Here is a 20,719-nt window from a genome sequence, read left to right on the forward strand (position 1 = left end):
TTTCAATTAATTAAAAATTAAGTCAAATGTTGGCGTTGTTGTGTTGTTTTTTTTCGCAATAATTTTCAAAAATATTATTGTAAGAAAATAAATTTTACAATGTTTCAAAAAAATTTAAATTGTCTTTTTATTGATACCAATTTAATAGAAGTTCGAATTTTTGCTGAATTTTGGCAATTTTTAAAAATATTTATTTCTCTAATTATCCAACAACAGATTACATTTTTGTCCTGACATTCAAGCCCTTTCTATTATTTCATCAAACAGTTTAAACGCAAGGTTTTCTTATATTGTTGAAAGCTATATATATATATATATATATATATATATATATATATATATATATATATATATATATATATAGCTTTCGGATATATATATATATCCGTGTAATTTATGAGACAAATAAAATCAGCTGCAATAGTCTCTTCAAAACTTTCTCGCATACCCTCTAATAAAGGTATTTCCCAGAGAACATCTTGGATGACAATGGCGTATGATAATTACGAAATATTAACCTTTGGCGTGAATTCAAGATTTTACTTACACAATCGTGCCAACCATGGCGACTTTTGAGGGGATGTTGGCATGCTGTTAATAGTCTCCGAAAATAGAATTTGTGTTTTAGCTGCTTTATTTTTAACCGATTGAAATAAGAATTTGACTCAAAAATTCACCGAATTTGTTATATTTAAGTCATTGCATTATGTCATTATATTTGAGTCATCATATCATGGCGAATTAGTTATATTTAAGTAATTGCATTATGTCATTATATTTAAGTCATCAATATCATGCCGAATTTGTTATATTTAAGTTACTGCATTATGTCATTAGATTTAAGTCATCAATATCATGAAGAATTTGTTATATTTAAGTCACTGCATTATGTCATTATATTCAAGTCCTTATATCGTGCCGAATTTGTTATATTTAAGTCATTGCATTATGTCATTATATTTAAGTCATTATATCATGCCGAATTTGTTATATTTAAGTCATTGCATTATGCCATTATATATAAGTCATTACATCATGCCGTATTTGTTATATTTAAGTCATTTCATCTTTGAGTTATCGTGTTTACAAGTTTAAAAAATACAGACCGACAGATAAAAGTACATATTTAGTTCAAACTTCATTAGATGTGTGCACTATAGATGTTAAATCTGTGTTACAGATTTTATTCATGGAGCTCCCTCCGTTTTGTAGTTATTGTGTTAATTTATATTCCAATAGCCAGACAGATGGACTACCTCTGTTCGGATTTTGTTCAAAACTTTATAGAAATCTACAAATTTAGTAGAAAGACCGTACACCCGATTTCATCCATCTAGCTCACAGCGTTTTTGAGTGATCTTTGTCACAGACAGCCAGACGGACATTTTCCAAAAATGTAATTTTGCGAACTCGGGGAAGTTTAAAACGAGGAGATTTGTCAAAATCTCGATTTCAAAATTTTTGACGATTACAATACTTTCTCTATACTACGTATAAAAGACAGTAAAAAAGGTGACTAAATTTATAAAATAATACAGTAAAATTTATAAAGTAAATGTACCACACATTTGCATTTTTACTAACACCAAGATTTCATTGAACCGATTTCCATTAGAACATTTCAAGAACAAATTGAGCGAGGCATATGCAAAAGAATTAAAGCACCTCACCATTAATATCTGGCAATTTCATTATATCATAAAAATGAAGTTATATTTATATAATTGTATAAATCTACATTGGTATTCTGTGGACTTATATTTTACATCATGTTTGACCTAGAGCTGCAAAATTCGACATAAAAAGACAGAAATGGGTATTTGAGGATGGATTTTTGTACTTAATTAGAATTTAAAATGTCTTTTTAACTATACCAATTTAGTATTGTTAAAAAGACATTTTTAACAATACTAAATTGGTATAGTTAAAAAGACATTGCACAATTTTGGCAATTTTTATAAGTACTTTATTTGCATAATTTTAAAATTACTTTTTACTATTGCAACGGAACTCAAGCTGTTTTCATTGTTAATTAAATATTTTATCATGTGATTTTATCAAATATTTAATCAATTGATTATTTTCCATAGTTGAAAGCTAAGTAAGAAAATTTTTGTTTATTATCTGCACAGTTTACATGAGGAATCAAGAAGTGAAGTTACATTACAGAAAACAATGTGTGTTATAAAAGAACACTTGTGAACAAAGTTTAAATGGTACTAAGGTATCATAGGACTGAATTTCATTAAAGATATTCATGTACACAATAAACATAATAGTTGCAAGGTTAAAATAACATGGCTTTGATGTCTGTTACAACTGGCACTCATAAATACTTTGTTGGAGGAATCATGAACAAGTTATGCATAAGAGATTTACTGCTATCTCTTTAATGCAATCAATACCCTCTACAAACAGCTGTAAGCAGTTATTAGCAAGAACTGAAAGTCAAACTTGCCTTATATTCTTTAAGTATATTCATGAAGTATACTGAAAATTTAATATCTAATTTACATTGAAAATTATGACTTATCTGGACCTACTAGATATGTCATACAAGGCTGCCATTGAGTTTGACAATTCATGCATCATTAGTATTTCCCCCCCTTCCAAAAAAATACTCGATATACAGTAATATTTGGTAGATACATTACCAAATATGGTCAGAGTTTATTTTTCCATGTTTCAAATAATCAGATTACAAATTTAGATTTCAAAATTTTAAACATGAAATTCAACTAATGCTTTGAAACTTTTTTTGATTAATTTTAACATAATATTTTTAGTTAAATCAATCTTCATATTAAAATTCACTTATTTTCACAACAACTATTGATTTTGAGAATATATAATGTTATAAAACAGGAAACAAACAAAAATAGAGAGAGAGAAAGCTTTTCTATTTCATAATAATAGTCTTACAAATTATTACAGGTAACATGCAAAATAAAGTATAATGATTTCATTTCAATATCAAATATGTACATTAATCTCTGATTAAAGTTCACAATACAAGATGGAAATGGGTTATGATTGATTTCTTTTTTTCATTACAGGAATGCATATAAGTTAGTCTTCCCCAACTGGTACAGCTTCTTCCAGTTTACGTACAAATTTCACTCGTAGTTCTGTAGTGTTATCACCCTTTAATTGGTCCTGCACAAACCAAGTCTGTACTTCCATTTGAACCTGAAATTGAAAAGGTAAAAGTTCAATTAATTTTTTTAATAAAAGAATCATATTTAGCTATAAGGGGTACCCTAAAAAAATTGCATGAACTATTTGAAAAACTATTACATAAAAAAATTAACAAAATACATTTAAAGTTTTGTAACAAACATAACTATTTGGTTGAGACAAATATAATCATGGTTTTTAATAAATGAAGTGAAGAATTTTATCAACTATGATGGGTAATTCAATGTCAACAATTAATGCAATTCAACCTAAAACTTCTACATTGTCTTAACCATTTATTTAAAAGAATTATAAGCTGTCAATGAATTTGTAAATCAAATCTTTATTTATGATAAAGATTAATATGTGTTTGTGTTGGCACTCTATAGGCCAGACCAGTTGATTAAAGCTACTAAACTTGGCACATATATATATATTGAAGGATGTAAAGCTATTCTTTCTTTTTCAAATTTTAATTGAAAATTTGTTTAATTAAAAATTTAGCAAAATTTTGCCGTTTTCTCACAATGGCATGCAAAATATTACAGTAAAAAATAATGTTTACATCTTAAAATTCAAAAAATTATCTTTTCGACGGAGTCAGTTTTTAAAAATATGAATTAAGATTCAATTTAAAACCAGCTTTTAAAAATATAAATTAAGATTCAATTTAAAATGTTTTAAGAAATATTTTCCACTAATTTATTTCATGGAAAATAAAAATAAAATTTTACCTGCATGAGAAAAATTAGATTTTGTCAATATCTGACTATTGATAAAAAACTCAATCTAAAACATTAAGTCAACTTTTACTGCAAACTAAACCCAGAAAAGTGTAAGTGTCTGTCAAAAATTAAATAAACATGATAATTTTATCAAAGATAAGTGCAAGAAAAATAAAGGTTCCTAGGAATATATATATATATATATATATATATATATATATATATATATATATATATATATATCCAAGATTTTCACTCTGGTTGGACCAAAACATCTAATTTTTTAAAATGGGTAGTATTAGGCATACATATCTAATAAGAAAAATGAAATAAAAAAAACTATTTTATGCAATATGAATCAACAAATGTTCTGATGAATTACCAATTTTATATTTTTATAAAAACCCTCAATCCAATGAGCCACATTTAGCAAAACATTCTGAGACACTAGCAATAAAAAGAAAGATCTACATTACAGTGACTAAAACTGGCTGAATAATGAAAATCTGAATATTATTATTTTATAAAAATGCGAGATTTTAGACCATTTTATTGGCGGTCTCAAACAAGATAAACTAATCAGCTTTTTTTCCCAAAGCTTATCAGTCTACAATTATGGAATTGTTGATTGCCCAAAAATATTGATATTCAAATCTTTATAACTTTGTCAAATTGTCTGCGAGAAATAGAAAAATCTTTATTAAAAATGTTTTGTCATTTTATTAAAAAGTTGATTTGTTAAGAAATTTCACTGAATATATTTCCTTAGGAAATATTTTCCCGGTTTTTATGAACATTTTAAAATTTCTCTACATTTTCACTGTTTTTTTTCTGTCGATTCTTAAATTCCCTGTGTTTTTTCCAGTTTTCCAGGTTCCTCCAGTGGTGTGGTAACCCTGATTCTTATTGTGTAGAAAATATCACTATAAAATTGGATTGGTGTCAAGCAATTTTGATTAAAAAGGATTCAAGAGTGGATTCTAATGATACAAAAGGATTCTCAAAATCAGACATACCTTGAAAATAATGAATCAATCAAAAATAAACTGGGCACCCTCCAACAAAACAATTGTGGTATAAAATACTTAAATTTTATATGTACAAATTATAGCTGAGACAGGCATTTTTAAGATTAAAAAGGATAAAGATTGGTTTAATATTTTCAATGGAATAATCATAGTTAAGTTATTTAAATATTTGAATCATAGAATGTTATAGTCAAAAATATTTTTAAAAAAAATCAAAATAAATAATGAATTTGCCACAAATAAGTGCTATATATTATTAAACATTTTAATTTATTTATAAATTAAAATTATTAAAACAAGACCTTAGCCATGGTTATTTTAGAAAGCACATCCATTACATAAAAGTATATAGAGCAAAAAAGAATAATAGGAGATCACGCCACATTTTGAGTATTACAAGCATATTATAGTATCTGCAAAGCTTATGGGAGGAATGTTTCAGAAAGAGGAAAGTGGGGAACACAGTTACAAATATATTCCAGAAATATAGCTTGTTCTTTTCATCACAATAAAAAATAAACAGATATCAATAAATTATAAAAATATTAACTAATTATAAAAATCAAATAATTATAAAAATATTAAATAGGATGCAGAATGTACTAAATTATTATAGTTCTATTAATTTATAAATTATATTATCTAAACATTTGTTCTTATTCAGAAAATAAAATGCTATATTTTGTAAGAAATAATTAAAAAAAATATGAAATAGGATGAAGAATGTACATGTAAAATTATTATAGCTCCATTAATTTATAATGGATAGAATTATTTTATTTAATTTATAATAGAAATAATTCAAAAAATGGTAAATAAAATATAAAGCATTTTACCTGTTTTATTATCTTAATTTAAATGTTACTAATTACTATGTGTGTGTGTATATATCAGAAAAAATAGTTTTTTTTTTATAATGTAACTGTTAAAATTAGTAATGATCAAGCGAAGTTAAATTCCAATCACATATTTCAAAAATTGTAAGAAATTAAATAGAGAACAAGTGAACTCTTTTTTCTGTTTCTAAATTATTTCTTTAGGCAGATATTTTCACTGTTCCATAGATACTTAAATTTATTAAGATAATCAAGAACTCATATGGTTTCTTAATTATTTTTACTTAATAATTTTTATAGATTCAAACAATTCAGCAAATTGTTTTATAGATTCAATTCAGTAAACATTTTTTAATATTCTTAATAGTCTTTTGAGTTTCAGTTCATCATTAAAATAATAACTACATATCACACTAATACTACTACATCCAATTTAACAGATACTGTGTCCATAACAGAATTTAGAAATTTAAAGCATTCAACATTTGGACAGCATCCAACTTCACTTATAACACATTAACAATGTTTTGCAATGATATAAGGTGCTTACCATTTCAAGAGCACCACGAATAACTCCTGCTAGAATATTGCAGTATTTGAGTGAGTGGTGACCTTCTGGGAGTTCTACAAATTCTGTCAGGGGATTAGAGTCAAGAAGCAATGAGAACTCATCTGCAGCTGGACTCCAGTTGCTAATTACTGGACTCATCCCAAGATACAGCTTAAAGGCAGTCTACATAAATAAATAAATAAAATAATTAGATTTAGGAACTACTAAGTAAAAGTGGAATTTCAGAAGGTTCTGTGGACCATATAATAAAAGACAGCTCTAAATGGGATAATTTGAGGAGTAATTGACCCTTTGGCTGGTTAAAAAATAAATTTAAAATTAAATTTTAAATTTATTTACAGAAAATTTTAAACAGAATTTAATAACAGAACAGAATTTGTTTAACAATAGAATTTGAAAAATCTTATTCACCATCTTGTTGTAAAAAAAATCATATATCTATATTATTGCTCAGCTTTCAAGTGAAATTGAGTGACTTCATTGCATTAATTTGCTTTTATTTTTTGTGTGTATTGTATAACTATTGTATCATAACTTTTATTGTATTGTTTATTTTTATATTGTATTATTGTTAAGACAATTTTTCTATTGCTGTTATATTTAAATAACTATTTCTAAAAAGTGTGTGGCTTTAATGCTGATGTAGTTTGGTAAATATTGCTGTACTTGAGGCATTTGGGCTTTATATTAGGGTTTGGAATTTATATCAGTTTCTGATTTTCAGTATCAGCAAGTGTCTTTCTCATAGGTAGGGTTGCTTTGTGGTGATATCGTCTAACAATCCCATTTAGCATTTGACTAGGTCAGGGTTTGTTTATCTTATGCTCAGGAATGTGAATGAGATGACTGATAAACTCATTTTTACTTGTCAATAATAAGAAGCTATTTACAATTATTACTTTTATCTTAGCTCATTGTTATATTAAATTCAAAGAAAAATTAGGAACATTATTGGAATAATGACAGTACAGAATTCGAAAGGCAGATTAGAAGATTCATTGAGAAAATGAATATAAAATTTTTAATTCAAAATAAATTTTTAGTACATGACTTAAGTAGGACAGACCATTTTCTTATTAACTTCAGCCTTTTTAACTTTTTGATTCACTACTCAGTATTTGTAGAAAAATACTGAAATGCAAATAAGTATCTCTTCATACAAAATAATTTCATTTTAATAAACTAGCAGATAAACTTTAAAGAAAATACTTCCTAGAATTCATTTTATATATATATTTTTAAATTTTGACATTAAACAGATTCCATAAGCAGCAACAGAATTTTCTAAGGAGTGACATATCTACAAATAAAATATTAAAAGTTACCTATAACATATAGCATTAAAGATTATGGGTGGCGCTATATATATTATTTATGAATATTATGCATTTATTTTTATTATATTACTTATGTTTATTGTTGTGTATAATATTAATGTTTACTTTCCACCTAGGTTGGGTATAATATGCTGGTTTGAATCATTTCTTCCTTTGGACTCTCATAAAGCTTTAAAACCTTCATTGTAAGGCATAGGGAATAATAAAAGAAAAGAAAACAATTATTATCTTTTCTTCAGAGATATGGGAGAGACATACAGACACACAAAACATACCTCTTCAATTAAAATAATAGAACTACTTAAAAGATGAAATAGGACAATGACAAAATAAAAAGTTTTAATCTCTATACCTGTAATTTGAGAATAAAAACAGATTTCTGAGAAAATAATATGTAATCAATATACTTTTAACTAAAATAAATTATAATATACATTTATAATTTAAATAAAATTTCTAATATCAATTATTCATATTCTCCCCTTAAATGTTTTTATTGATTATTAATTCATAAAACTAACATTGCTTGGGATTTAAAATCCTTTCTTGTATAGTGCATAGAGAATAAAATCTACTTCTGTACAAAATATCATAGTATACAAAATAATTTTATCATCTACAATTTTTGTTTAATTGCATTTAAAATATGTATTACAAAGAATTTTTAAAAACTGTCAGCTGTTTTTTTGCCATAGGTTATATTTGTTATATTAATGCAAATTTTGTTCACAAATGTTGAAATATAAGAATGGTTTTCTTCATTTGAGTGATTGACGTAAGATAAGTTTTAGGCATAGCTAAATTGTTACTTTAAGACCAATAAAAACATTGTCAAAATACATATTAAAATAAAAAGGAGATTTAAAAAAAATATCAATATATTAATTCAAAATGAAAAACAAAATAATTTTTTCTAAAACTTCTAATGCTTTTTTTAACTTCTAAATAATTGTTAAATAGGAGATGTGGAACATACAAACATAACCACAATAAGTTTTATTTATATTAAAATTTGCACTTAACTATTAGAGCTTCTTTATTTGCATTGAAGATCCCTTAAATAACAACAAAACAAGTTCTTGTGTTTATATTTTTGTTAACACTGGTCCAAGAAATTTAGGAAATCAAAATAAACAGTCACAAGATGTTTATTTTTCACCAAATGTATCAAAGAACAGGAAACAATTAAACCAAAAAATAATTACTTTCACCACAGTTCAATTATAATTTTTTCACGAGCACTTTAAATCATGCATTTCAATAAAATTTTTAAAGAAATTAGAAACATTATAATACAATATAGTCAGTAATACACTTTAATGACACCATGCATTGAAAGAAACAATATTATGTAATGATATGCCTTTAAAATTTAACTCGTAACATTTTGTGATTAAAAGTATGCCTTCAAAATATATAATTTTCATTTTAAGGAGGAAAACTAATATAATAAGCAACAAATTTTTTTGAAAGAGAAATGGAACAGATTAAAAACAAACTGAAAAATCAAGTTATGCCAAATAACAGAAATATTAATTTTATACTATAAAATCATCCAAATTATCATTTAACAAAAGTTCTACTTGTTCATATTTAATAAGATTATATGATTTAATATTATATTCATTTCATAATTTATTTCAAATTAGTCTCTGTAAATATGAATAAAGAATTTTTTTAAGCATTTTACCTGCAATTTATCAGAAGTATCTCGAAAATCATGACATCTTGGTGAACTAGTTCTGGCTAGAAAATCTTCAACAATTCGTACACCAATGTTATGGCCCCTGTAAGAGAAAGTAAAACCATATATATAAAAACAATGCTTTTGTTCACTCACATTTACACACATATTATGACATCATAAGTGCTGTTAACATATAAATATGTAATTTCATGGTACAGTAACTTTACTTTTTGCAAACTACACAGTTCACGAACAAAATTCTTTTTCAACTTTGATCATACAATGATCTTCAAAAGTCATGCAATAAAATATCTGATGAAACAATGAAAATTTTAATTTCAGAGTAACAAAGTAATAAATTGCTGAAAATGAGACGAAAGCTTTTAAAAAAAACTTAGCTTTTTTATAAAAATTCCCAAAATTAAGGGAAAATTCATATTACTACTAAATTTATCATTAAAAAGACAATTCTTTATATTTTGAAATAGAGTAAGATTCCTTTTTGTGTAATAATATTTTGGAAAGCTATTGGGGGAAAATACTAAAATTCACCTGAATTTTAGCATTTTTTTACCTGGTAGCTGAAGGTCAAAAAGTCAGGTTTGTAGATTGTCAACATGCATACACATTCATCTTTATTATTGGTGTATGTGCATGTATTATTATGCAAATACATATAATATACTATCATGATCTGTAACAAACGAGACTGATCCTTTATGTGTACCAAGTAGAATAAATATAGAGGGCTATTTTTTAGAAGATTATATATTTATAAGATTTTATTTCCCAACATAATCAGCACTTTGTCTAAATAAAAATTTATAAAAAGAGATGAAGATAAAAAAATATGAGATATATTTATAAAAAAAGAAAGAAAAATAGTATTTGAATAGTATGAAGTGAACAGGAAAAATTTTTCTCCATGAAAACATTAAACACTTATGATTAAAAAGAAATCTTAAGAAAACCGCCTAACTGGAAAGAAAGATATTTAAAAAATTCAAATTGTTACTTTCTTTGTAATGAGTGATGAGCTGTGGTTATCATAGTTTACACAAAAATGCAACACACAATCCCCCCCCTTTTAACTAGTACGTCATTTTCACATTCAAACTGAATTTGAACAATTTTGAGCTATAGTAAATAGAAGTTGAACATAGAATTTTCAAACTGCTATCAGGTTTAATGAAACATAGTAGAATTTAAAATGCAATATATATTATAATTAGCACATGGTTTTTATCAGGAATTGCATCAGAAAATCAAACTATGAACATGGATAAGCAAGGAAATTAACAAGAACAGGTCAACAGCCTTTTGAGTTTGAAATGAAAAAGATTGAATAAATAGCAAGAATGCAATGAGATAAATTTTACTAAATGATTAAGAATATAATATATTTAAAGTAGCAAATAAATTCATAAAGATTATTTAGAAAAAAGCTTCAAGAAGCAGTCGTTTAAAATTATGATACATTAATTAAAATCATTATCAAAGTAAAAAATAAAGGAAATATAATAGTTTAATTTAAAGAGCAAATGATAAAACTAACTGTAAGTGAAAAAAAAAATTGGTAGTATAGCTTTCCAGGTCTTCATACAAATTAAATATCTATCAAGCTATATTTTGACTTAATTCATAAAGAGTTAAATGTAGTGACCATTCATTTATGAAGACAATAGAATTCTAACGTTTCAAACTTTTTTATAATATAATCCTATAAGTATAGTATAAATATAAGTATAGTATTTATACTAATCCTATAGTATAAATATAATCCTATAAAGTTTTAAACATTTTTAAAGCATCATTATTTAATTCATTAGTAGTAGTGTAATTCCTTAACAAATTTCAATATTTTAGGACAAGAGGTGTGCCTCTTTTCATAGAAAAAGAAAATTTATCTTTTAGCTCAATACCAATTTCTGCTATAGAGAAATGATGTGATAGAAAGTGCTATTCAAAATATATTTTACGGGAAATCAAAAATATTGATTTAAATATTTTATTTTTAATGTAGGAATTTTTTTAGTCAATCTAAAATTAATAAATAAAAAATGAATTAATAATAAATAAAAATTAATTAAAAATATTATATTGTAATTTTTTTCATAAGAAATATGCTAGCAGCATCCCGAAATGTATGTTTTAATCTTACATATTCTTGATTTTTTTTAAATGTTTTTTGGATTTGAGCGAGTTCTTATAAATGAGAATAAAGACCACAAAAAATATAATTAAAAATTTATTTAAATTTTTTTAATTATTTTAATTTAATTAAAATGAATTAGAAATTTTTAATTTACAAATTCTTTGTTAAAACTTACTTACATCAATTCAAAAATTTAATTATTGTTTCTTATTAGTGATTAATAATTTTTTAACTTAATTAAAATTAATTTAATTATTTAATTAAAAAATAAACTGCAAAAATGTATTGCTACATAATGTAACAAAAAGTACAGCACCTTATACCTACAATGCATGAGCTAATATCAATTATGATTAAACCCAAAAAAAAAAAAAAAAAAAAAATTGATACACCACAATGAATTTTGCTTGTTTAAAGATTTTTTTGAATGTCATATAATCATCACTTACATTCGTTCCAACTGCTTGTTTACATCTTCATCATTCTCATAATCTTTGAGAATTTGTGCTACCAAAGAGCCATAGGTCAGTGCAAATAATTCTGAACTCTGTGATAATAAAAATAAAATGTATGAAGATCAAAGTTAAAATTATTGCAAAACTTATAACATTAGATATATACATTGATAGAAGAAAATTTTGTAATCTAATTGTTAATTCCTCAGTTTATAAATGCTGATCAAAATGAAAAATACTGCCAATTTCATAAACAATAAGCAGTTCTATATGATTTTTTTTTAATTCAAAAGAAATTTTTTTGTCTTATTATTTTTTTTTATGTTCTCCTACAAAAATAAAATTACATCTATTTACATTTGTTTCTCACCACAATTTATTTATAATTCATTCAAAATTATTTTAAACAAGTATATAGAAATTATGTAACAAAGTGACATTACAAGTACATTATAAAACATTTGATACTAAACATTGTGATAAAATACCAGAATCCGAATTCATAGATGCACTAAACAATTACATTTTAATTAAACAACAAAGCTCTTCTATTTCTAAAATTGTTATCTTATTATATTGAATCATATTGAATCTTATATTATTGAATCATATCTTTGACTCAAGATCCTCCAAACAAGAAGACTTAAGTCCAAAGAATCCAAAGGTCTAAACGTGGGATATCCCACATTCCTTTATCATAAATACACTGCTCACCAAGAGTATTTATTTATATAATATAAAATGTTCCCACCTTTGTTAACCTCAAAATGTTATCAAAAATTTCAATAAAAATAATATCCATCTCTATTAATTCAAAATGTTATTAAAAAATCAAATAAACAATGTTTTAATATTATGAATAAAGAACAGAAATCTTAAATTTTCCATTTATTCACCATGATTGAATATTTAGGCCCTTACAGAAATTCAAATTACTCTATACTATTTCATTATGAATTAGTACCTTTTTCTGAAAATATTACGAGTTATCCACAGATTTCCTACCTCTTAAGTCCGCATATAACATGAGTTCACCTTATCATTAAATATAAACATCTCCTTTCATTTTTCATTTCATAAAAGCACCCTAACAAGTGTGCAAAAGCATGGGAGATTTTATAATCTCAGAATGAACAATAGCTCATTTATATTTGCCATATATTTCTCAATATAAATTGATTAGTTTATAAAGCAAAAAATAAGCCAATTTCTTTCAAAATTAACCAGAATTTCAAAACTTGCATAATATCTGAAATAAAAGTTTTTTAAAGATAAGATAAATCTGAAAAATAATCACTAAACAGGTAACATAAGTAGAATCTTGTCATGTCAATATGTAGTAAAATGCTCGAAGCCAATGATGATAGTTTTAACTCAGTAACCTATCTGAAGCTAGTGCATTTTCTCCATTCTGTTGTATCTATCTAGTCTTATTTTTAGTGCCATTTTATTTTTTTATTTGAAAATGAACAGGAAGAGAAAATATTACGTGGAAAATTTCAAACTACAAATAATTACACTGTAGTATTTTTACTGTATTGGAGAGAAAATTTTGCCAACATTATATATTTTGCTTATGCAATTCTACAACAAACCAGCAATAGCGAACTATTTGATAAATAAAATAATTATTTTTACAAAATGAATAACTAATTAAAAAAATACCTTATTTAAAATTATTATTTAATATTAACTATAGAAATGAAAAATGCAATATTAAAGGAATAGCTTGTACTCAGCTAACAAAAAAGTACCTACAATCTTTTGCAAGATTAGCAGATCTATACACAAGCAACAATTTAGCTTTTGAGTACTTCTCTGCTTATGCATGAAAATACACCATATTTGTAAATTTCTTTAAAATAATATATAAAAATTGCATTAAACATTTAAACACAGAAGTTAATTTAACTGAACAGGCAATTGCTAGAGAAAAATAAATGGTCATTTGGAGAGTTACAAAACAGGAATATAGGAACAATTGGACATAAAAACTGACACTCAATTTTAAGGAAATAATTATATAAATGAATTCTATTTTTTAAAAAAGCTTTTCCTATAAATAAGAAACTTATGTAATATTGTTTATTTATAAATTTTCAAATTTACCTTTTTTCAACTATTAAGTCCTTTGAAAGATTTATATGATCATGCTCTTTCAGAAATATTTCTGATATACAATAATACATTGCATAATAAATTGTATTTTATATTTCCTTTTTAACTCAGGTGAAATGCAAATTTTTGAATATGTCAATCAGTGGCAACTCATTGTCTGAGAAATTAGCATTACCATAAAAATATTTATAAAATAATTATATTTTTAAAAATTGCTACATTGCCCATAAATAACTCAAAATTTTAAATTTCAAAACTAGCTATGAAATTTTTTACCGTAAAGCATCATTACATATATTACACTCCCTAAATGCTTTTCCATATTTTTATGGTGGTTTTTTTTATCATTTTTTCACAAAGATGTAAATCATTCACAACTTCCTCCACTTCCATGCATCATCTCCACTATAAAATAAACATAGAGAAGGAGTGCCTTTTTTACATCACAGCCATTTAATCAAGTTTAGAATAAATTTAGGAAATACTAGAATTTCCTGCTAGCGGACTTTTGAGGAAAGTTCAAATAAGGTATAGCGTAAACTACATTTTTTGCATTCAATTTTTCACGCAGTGAAAATTATAAAAATATATTTTCTTTAAAAAGCTTTACAGTTTAACCTTTCTTAAATGTAAGAACAAATTATTCTTCTTTACAAAATGTTCATCTGAGTGACATATTAGAAAGATATCTATGTACTTTTTTTAATACTTGTGTATTAGGTGCCGAAGATTTCATGTTTATTGCAACTAGCAATTATTTGTAAAAAAAAAAAAAAAGATTTAATGTTACCATAATTAAAATTTGACTATATTATCCAGTGACATGTAGTTAAGTCTAAAGCTTTCAGTAAATGTAACTAAGGCAAAGTTCACCAATGTTAAGTCCTTAATATAAAAGTACCACTTTTTTAAAAAAGTGATCTAATAGGCATCTTTTGAAACTGAAAAATGTCAAACTGAAAATTGTAAAAATTTACACACACACATATATATATATATATATATATATATATAAATTAGCTGTCTGTACTTCAAGGAAGTTTGTTGGTATTATAGCTCTAATATCCCTAAATTCAAAAGGGGGAAAAAGTTGGTTTTAGTCTTCAAGTCAGTCAATCAACTTTATGAGTATTCATGAGATGTTGGGTGAACAACTCTGACCTACATTTCTCTAGGTTATTAATTCATTATCTCCTCCCCTTTTCATTGATCATTATAATCTCAAAATGATTAAATAAGCACTGAGTATTGAACTATGAAAGTGAAAAAGTATTAAATTAGATTAAATATATAAAAATTAGGTTTTTAGAAAATTAGTTAAAAGAGGAAAATATAACTTTAAAAAAGTTTGGGGAGATGCTGCAGTTCTGAAACTCTAATGGATGAGCTATCAGTGATATCAATTTAAAAAATATGAAACACAATCAAGAAATCCTAATTATCAATTTAATTTTTTTTAATTTGCAAAAAATAAGTTAAAATTTAAATGAATATAATACATTTGTATAGAATGATATAATCTTTATTATAAAACACAGATTTTGTCAATGTAATTTGGATATTTGATATCATGCCTACATAAAATAGGAAGCACCTTGATTATAAAAAAATATTAAATATGTATAAATCCACATAAATTTTTACTTGGGTCAAAAAATAGAAGAAAAATATCATCATCATTATTATTATTATTTATTTATTTATTTTCCCGATTTAGGTTTTTTTTAACAGAATCGGGCCTTGTACAACTCTATAATCTACAATAGAAAAGATCAGAGAAAAAAATTAAAAGAAACTTTTCATACTGTACATTTCTCTAAATATTAACTATATTCACATTCAGTCTTCGGTAGGAGATAAACTTTTAAATAATCTGACTGTAATCAAACAACAGTATATCGGTACCATCGCAAATATCTGAAATGGATTATAAACTGAAATATATTTTCATCATTAGAAAATATTAAACGTAAATAAAAATTCAATCAAACTAAATGTGAATGATTTATAATTATCACACCAGAAAAAATTAAAATCACTTACAACTTTCTTAGGATCAGCAACTTTTAATATCTGTCTCGACATAATGAAAGTTTTAAAAATTTGACTAATGTAAAGATAAATTAAATTGCATAATCAAGAAAGAGCTTTATATATTAATTAATTATTATAGAATATTTAACTTTCAGCACGACAGTTCCTGGTATTCTGTAAATACTTGTCCGGAAGGAGCTTTTGGTGAGACTCGTTAACCGGAGGACGCTTGAACCCCCCATTTGAAGTTGAAAGGGGGGGAGCAGTGGGGGGAAGCAGCACTGGAGGACGGATTTCATTCCGGTAGTGATGGAAATGGGGGAATCGATGTATGGTTGCTTACGGAAAAGCTTTTTTCGCCAAAAGGTAAAAATTTATTTACACGCCAAGGATGAAGCGCATTTTTGGAATGTATAGGGTGGAGTGTGGACGAATGTCGGTTGGATCTATGATGAAGGCAGACCTTATTTATGCACGATCTTTTTTAATAAAAGAATAATACCGTGTTATAATATATTTATTTTTGCTCATAATTACGTTTTATGAATCTAATTTTTGACTAGAAATTAAGATTGACTGTGGCTGAGAACAGTGGGAAAGCTGAATTTTCTACAGACGTCTTCTATTTATAATTAATTAAATGGCAAGAAACTAATATGTTAACTCATAATTAAATTCTAACTTCTATTGGTTTGTTAAAGGAAATTTAAAGTTTTCACAAAGTAATGAAATGAATTTACAAGTTTCATTTAAATTCTTCATGGAAGCTAAAAATGATGCTTTATTCGGAATACAAATTCGATGTAGTTTTAATTTTATTTCTTGCAATTTGGCTGTGTTCATTGGAAAGTATTTTAGTTTTTTTATACTATTAATTTTAATGCTCATATTTTGTTTGTTTGTTGTTGTACAAAGCTAAATGTTTTTTTAAAAATTAGCTAAAAATTTTTTTAAATGATGCTTTTAAAAAATTATTTATATATTTTTACCTAATTAAGTAATAAATTAGTGTTATAGAGCATTTAAAACATTTTTTATAACTGCAGGCATGCTTTTTATTTTTATTTTTATATTTTGCATTTATATAAGCATTTATATTTTGTGGTCTAAAAATTGCAATAATAAAAATCTGTAATCTCTTTCTTGCAATTTTGTCCATTCTTTTTTTTTTTTTTTTAATGTTGATAATGTGCATGATGAACTCTTTAAAATTTGTTTTCAAATTGAATAATTCATACTTGTAAAAATATGCATTGTGAAGATATATATATATAATTTTAGCTAAGTTTTTGATAAAATATGGCTTATTCTCTGTTAAGAAAGTATGATAACCAAAAATCCTCAAAGGAATCATCAAAATATTCAATATTTTCTATTTAATAAAAAACTAATTTTTGTTTTGTTAAAATAAGATTTATATTGAATTAAAAATTATATGCATAAGCTGATTAATATTACATGATTTTAAAAAGTACTTTTTCAATACATATATTTCTTATTCTAATTTATTAATTTTTTTTTTCATAAATGCTTAAGACATTTAGTTATGCATACAGCAATTTAATTCTTCTTTTAATGCTAAAAATCAGAATTTTGATTGAAAGTAGCCAAACTAAATTTGAAAAGGTAATAGAATCAATTATTTCTAATTATACGATTGGTGTAATAATATTTTAAAAGAAAAATTGTATTAAAAATTCTAATATCTTGGATAAATTTGTTCTAAATGTTGAATTTTCTACTTTTATAATAATGCACAGAAGTTAAAACTTTTAAAGAAAATTTGGAATGTAATTTTTAATTTCAAAAAATAAAAATTATTTTTTAATTTAATTTTAAAATATTAGTGTATTCTAAATTAGTCAATAGAATTTTCAATTAAATTGTAAAATATCATTTGTTAATTTTTGCATAAAATTTAAGTCATATTTTATTCAACACTTACATTTTCTCAAGAAATTTTTCTTAGTTTTTTGAAGCTTAGTTTCTTCTCATTTTGATTTTCAATAATAATTCATGAAATAAAATTGATTTGCTTCACAAGCATTCATTATTGTAATATACAAATGTATATTAGTTAACTAAACCATTAACAAAATAAACATTTACTCCACCTTAAAAAATGCTATACTAATATTGTTTTAGCTGATTCAAATGAGTGGATAAATACCGAATGATGAATAGTTCTGAGATATTGTGTAAAAAAAATTATAAAGGATGATGAAAATCCTTAAAACCTATAAAACTTATATAGTTTATATACCTACTTTATCTTTTAGAATTAAGGTTTTGACTAAATTATTAAAAAAGACAATTTCAATAAGGATATAGAAAAATAAAATGTTTTAGAAAAATAAAATGGGAAAATGATTTTTATTGTTTTAAAGTAATGATAATTACAATGGAATAATGAATTTTAACACTGTTTATGTTAAATTGAAAAAATTATTTACAATTTAGAATCAATAATAAAAATAATCATAATCTCTGAATCAAATTATCTGCAAATTCATTTGTTCAATAGGAATTTAGTAACTTGGAGAATATGACTTTAGTCACTTGGAGACTTTAAATCAACTTCTATTGTCCCCATTACAAAAACGCGAAGAAAGGCTAATTTCCAAAAATAATTTAGTATTAATTCAATTCACCTTCAATAAAAATTTTAAACTACTGACGCAAGTAGGTTAAAACTATGTGAGTTGATTAACTTGCATATATCAATTGGATAAATAAAAGAAAATAGATGGCAATCAACTGAAGACAGATTTTATTCATTACAGAAAAAAGGATGTACTGAGAATGAATAATATCAGAAGGATCACAAAATATGTTCTGATCATTGTTTTGATAAAGGAGTTTGTATGAAACCAGTATTTTAAAAATCAAAGTAGTTTTGTACATTTTAAATGCAACTGAAAGAACTTCCTGCGCCATTGTATTCACAAAAGAAGAAAAAAGAAATCTTTTAGCATATGAAAGAGCAGTTGAACTTGGATATGTATCATATAATTTTGAAATTCTAAAGAGATAAAGAGAACTTGACAGGAAAAAAAAAAAAAAAAAACTAATGAACAAAGAGAAAGCACAATCATTTACAAGTGGAATATGTGATATAATATATTCTCAAGATGTATCAAAGCTGATAATCTATGCAACTCCTCTCAAAATTCAAATTCTACCTCTAAAACATGATTCTTATTAATGCTTAAACCACAGTCTGAAAAATGGAAGGATAAAAACTGTAAACAGTTTCCAATATCATTTAACTAAAAGAAAACAAAAAATCTTTCTTTTTTATTTGATTAAAATTACTTTTTAAAAAATCGCCTTCCTCATTATTGTTTATTGTACCTAAAAAGAATTTAAATCAAGTATGTTAAATGTATAATGTGTTATTCTTTGTTTTTTTATTAATTTTTTAAAAATTTTATGAAATAAAAAAACTGATATGATTCCCTTCCTTTCTCTCTTTTATCTTCATACTTTTTCTGCCTCTTTATAACATTAGCATATAAGATCATACAGTTTTTTTTTATATGAATACAAATAATTGAAAAATAAATAATCATTGTGGATATTTCTCCTTAAAATTAGATACCTGAATGCCATCACTAATCAACTCGCACTTAAATTTCTTTACAGAACTTTTTTAAAAGAAAATTTTACTTTTGAAGAAAAATAATTATTTTGCGAATAAAAGAAACCTTAGTTAATGCTTCAGAAGTAAATTTCATAATTTCCAAATGTATTTTTTTAAGTTTTAAATACTAAATCTGAATGATAAAATGGTATTTTAACAAAATTTCGAATATGGCTGTGTTAATTTACCTAAGCAGTTTTATTGAACAAAAAAAATATCTTGAAGGGTACGAGAAATTGTGTTGTTTCAAGATGTCATAAGGAATTGTTTTCCTCGTTTGTAGATTTTTTCAGCTACTACTGCAAACATAATATTCCATTTTTTTTTTCAAAGATTATTTTTATCAAATAATATTATTGCTGTCATACTTTTTTTTTTTTTTTTGTAATCACTATATTGCATACAAACAAACACGTAATGTTGAGTGACAGAAAAAACAAGTTTAAATTAATGACAAAAGAATAAATTCATCTTTACTTGATTAGTTAAATTTTGATAGTCTTGGGAATAAAATGAATTTTATTACAATAATAAAAATTATTGTAGAAATGCATTCTAAAAAATTTTTTTAGTTTATTTATATTAAAAAGACAATTGTATGATAATGAAATTGATATCAATAAAAGGATTTTGATATTAAGTTTGGAAAATGGTGTTAGTATCATTTTTGTACAATAATATATTTGGTAATTATAAGAGGAAAACATCTACATTTTGTTTAGTTAAAATTATAACTGGAAATTTTGATGCATTGCATCAAAGCACACGCTTTCATGTTTTAAAGCATGTTTGATAGATTTTCAGTTTCTGGAGTCGGCAGTCTGTCTTATAACTCATGTTAAAGTATAGATAAATATATGAACAACTATATATTTCTTCAGTAAGATTGAAATTACAATTGCATATCTGAATATTGACCTAATGTTATTCTTTGATTTGATATCCACCGGAAT

At 24.7% G+C, this 20,719-nt stretch overlaps 1 protein-coding gene across 1 annotated transcript; it reads right to left on the reverse strand.

Moving 5' to 3' along the window:
* Positions 1-2,090: 2,090 nt before the first annotated feature.
* LOC129957120 (trafficking protein particle complex subunit 3-like) lies at positions 2,091-16,345 on the reverse strand. The gene is made up of 5 exons (XM_056069279.1): positions 16,133-16,345; positions 11,966-12,063; positions 9,365-9,461; positions 6,317-6,499; positions 2,091-3,189 (listed from the first exon to the last, which is right to left on the reverse strand). Exons 1-5 carry the CDS (start codon positions 16,172-16,174, stop codon positions 3,070-3,072), a joined length of 540 nt encoding a protein of 179 aa, XP_055925254.1. The 5' UTR covers positions 16,175-16,345; the 3' UTR covers positions 2,091-3,069.
* Between the last annotated feature and the right edge of the window lie 4,374 nt (positions 16,346-20,719).

The sequence above is a fragment of the Argiope bruennichi genome, chromosome 11 (assembly GCF_947563725.1).
Source record: "Argiope bruennichi chromosome 11, qqArgBrue1.1, whole genome shotgun sequence".
Taxonomy (NCBI): domain Eukaryota; kingdom Metazoa; phylum Arthropoda; class Arachnida; order Araneae; family Araneidae; genus Argiope; species Argiope bruennichi.

Bases quoted from the DNA above. Each gene is read 5' to 3' on its own strand.
- LOC129957120 (XM_056069279.1), bottom strand. From the start codon at position 16,174: ATGTCGAGACAGATATTAAAAGTTGCTGATCCTAAGAAAGTT. The intron at 9,462-11,965 runs GTAAGTGATGAT...TTTCTCTTACAG, and splicing joins AACAAGCAGTTGGAACGAAT to GGGCCATAACATTGGTGTAC. The intron at 6,500-9,364 runs GTAAAATGCTTA...TTATTTATGTAG, and splicing joins ATACTTCTGATAAATTGCAG to ACTGCCTTTAAGCTGTATCT.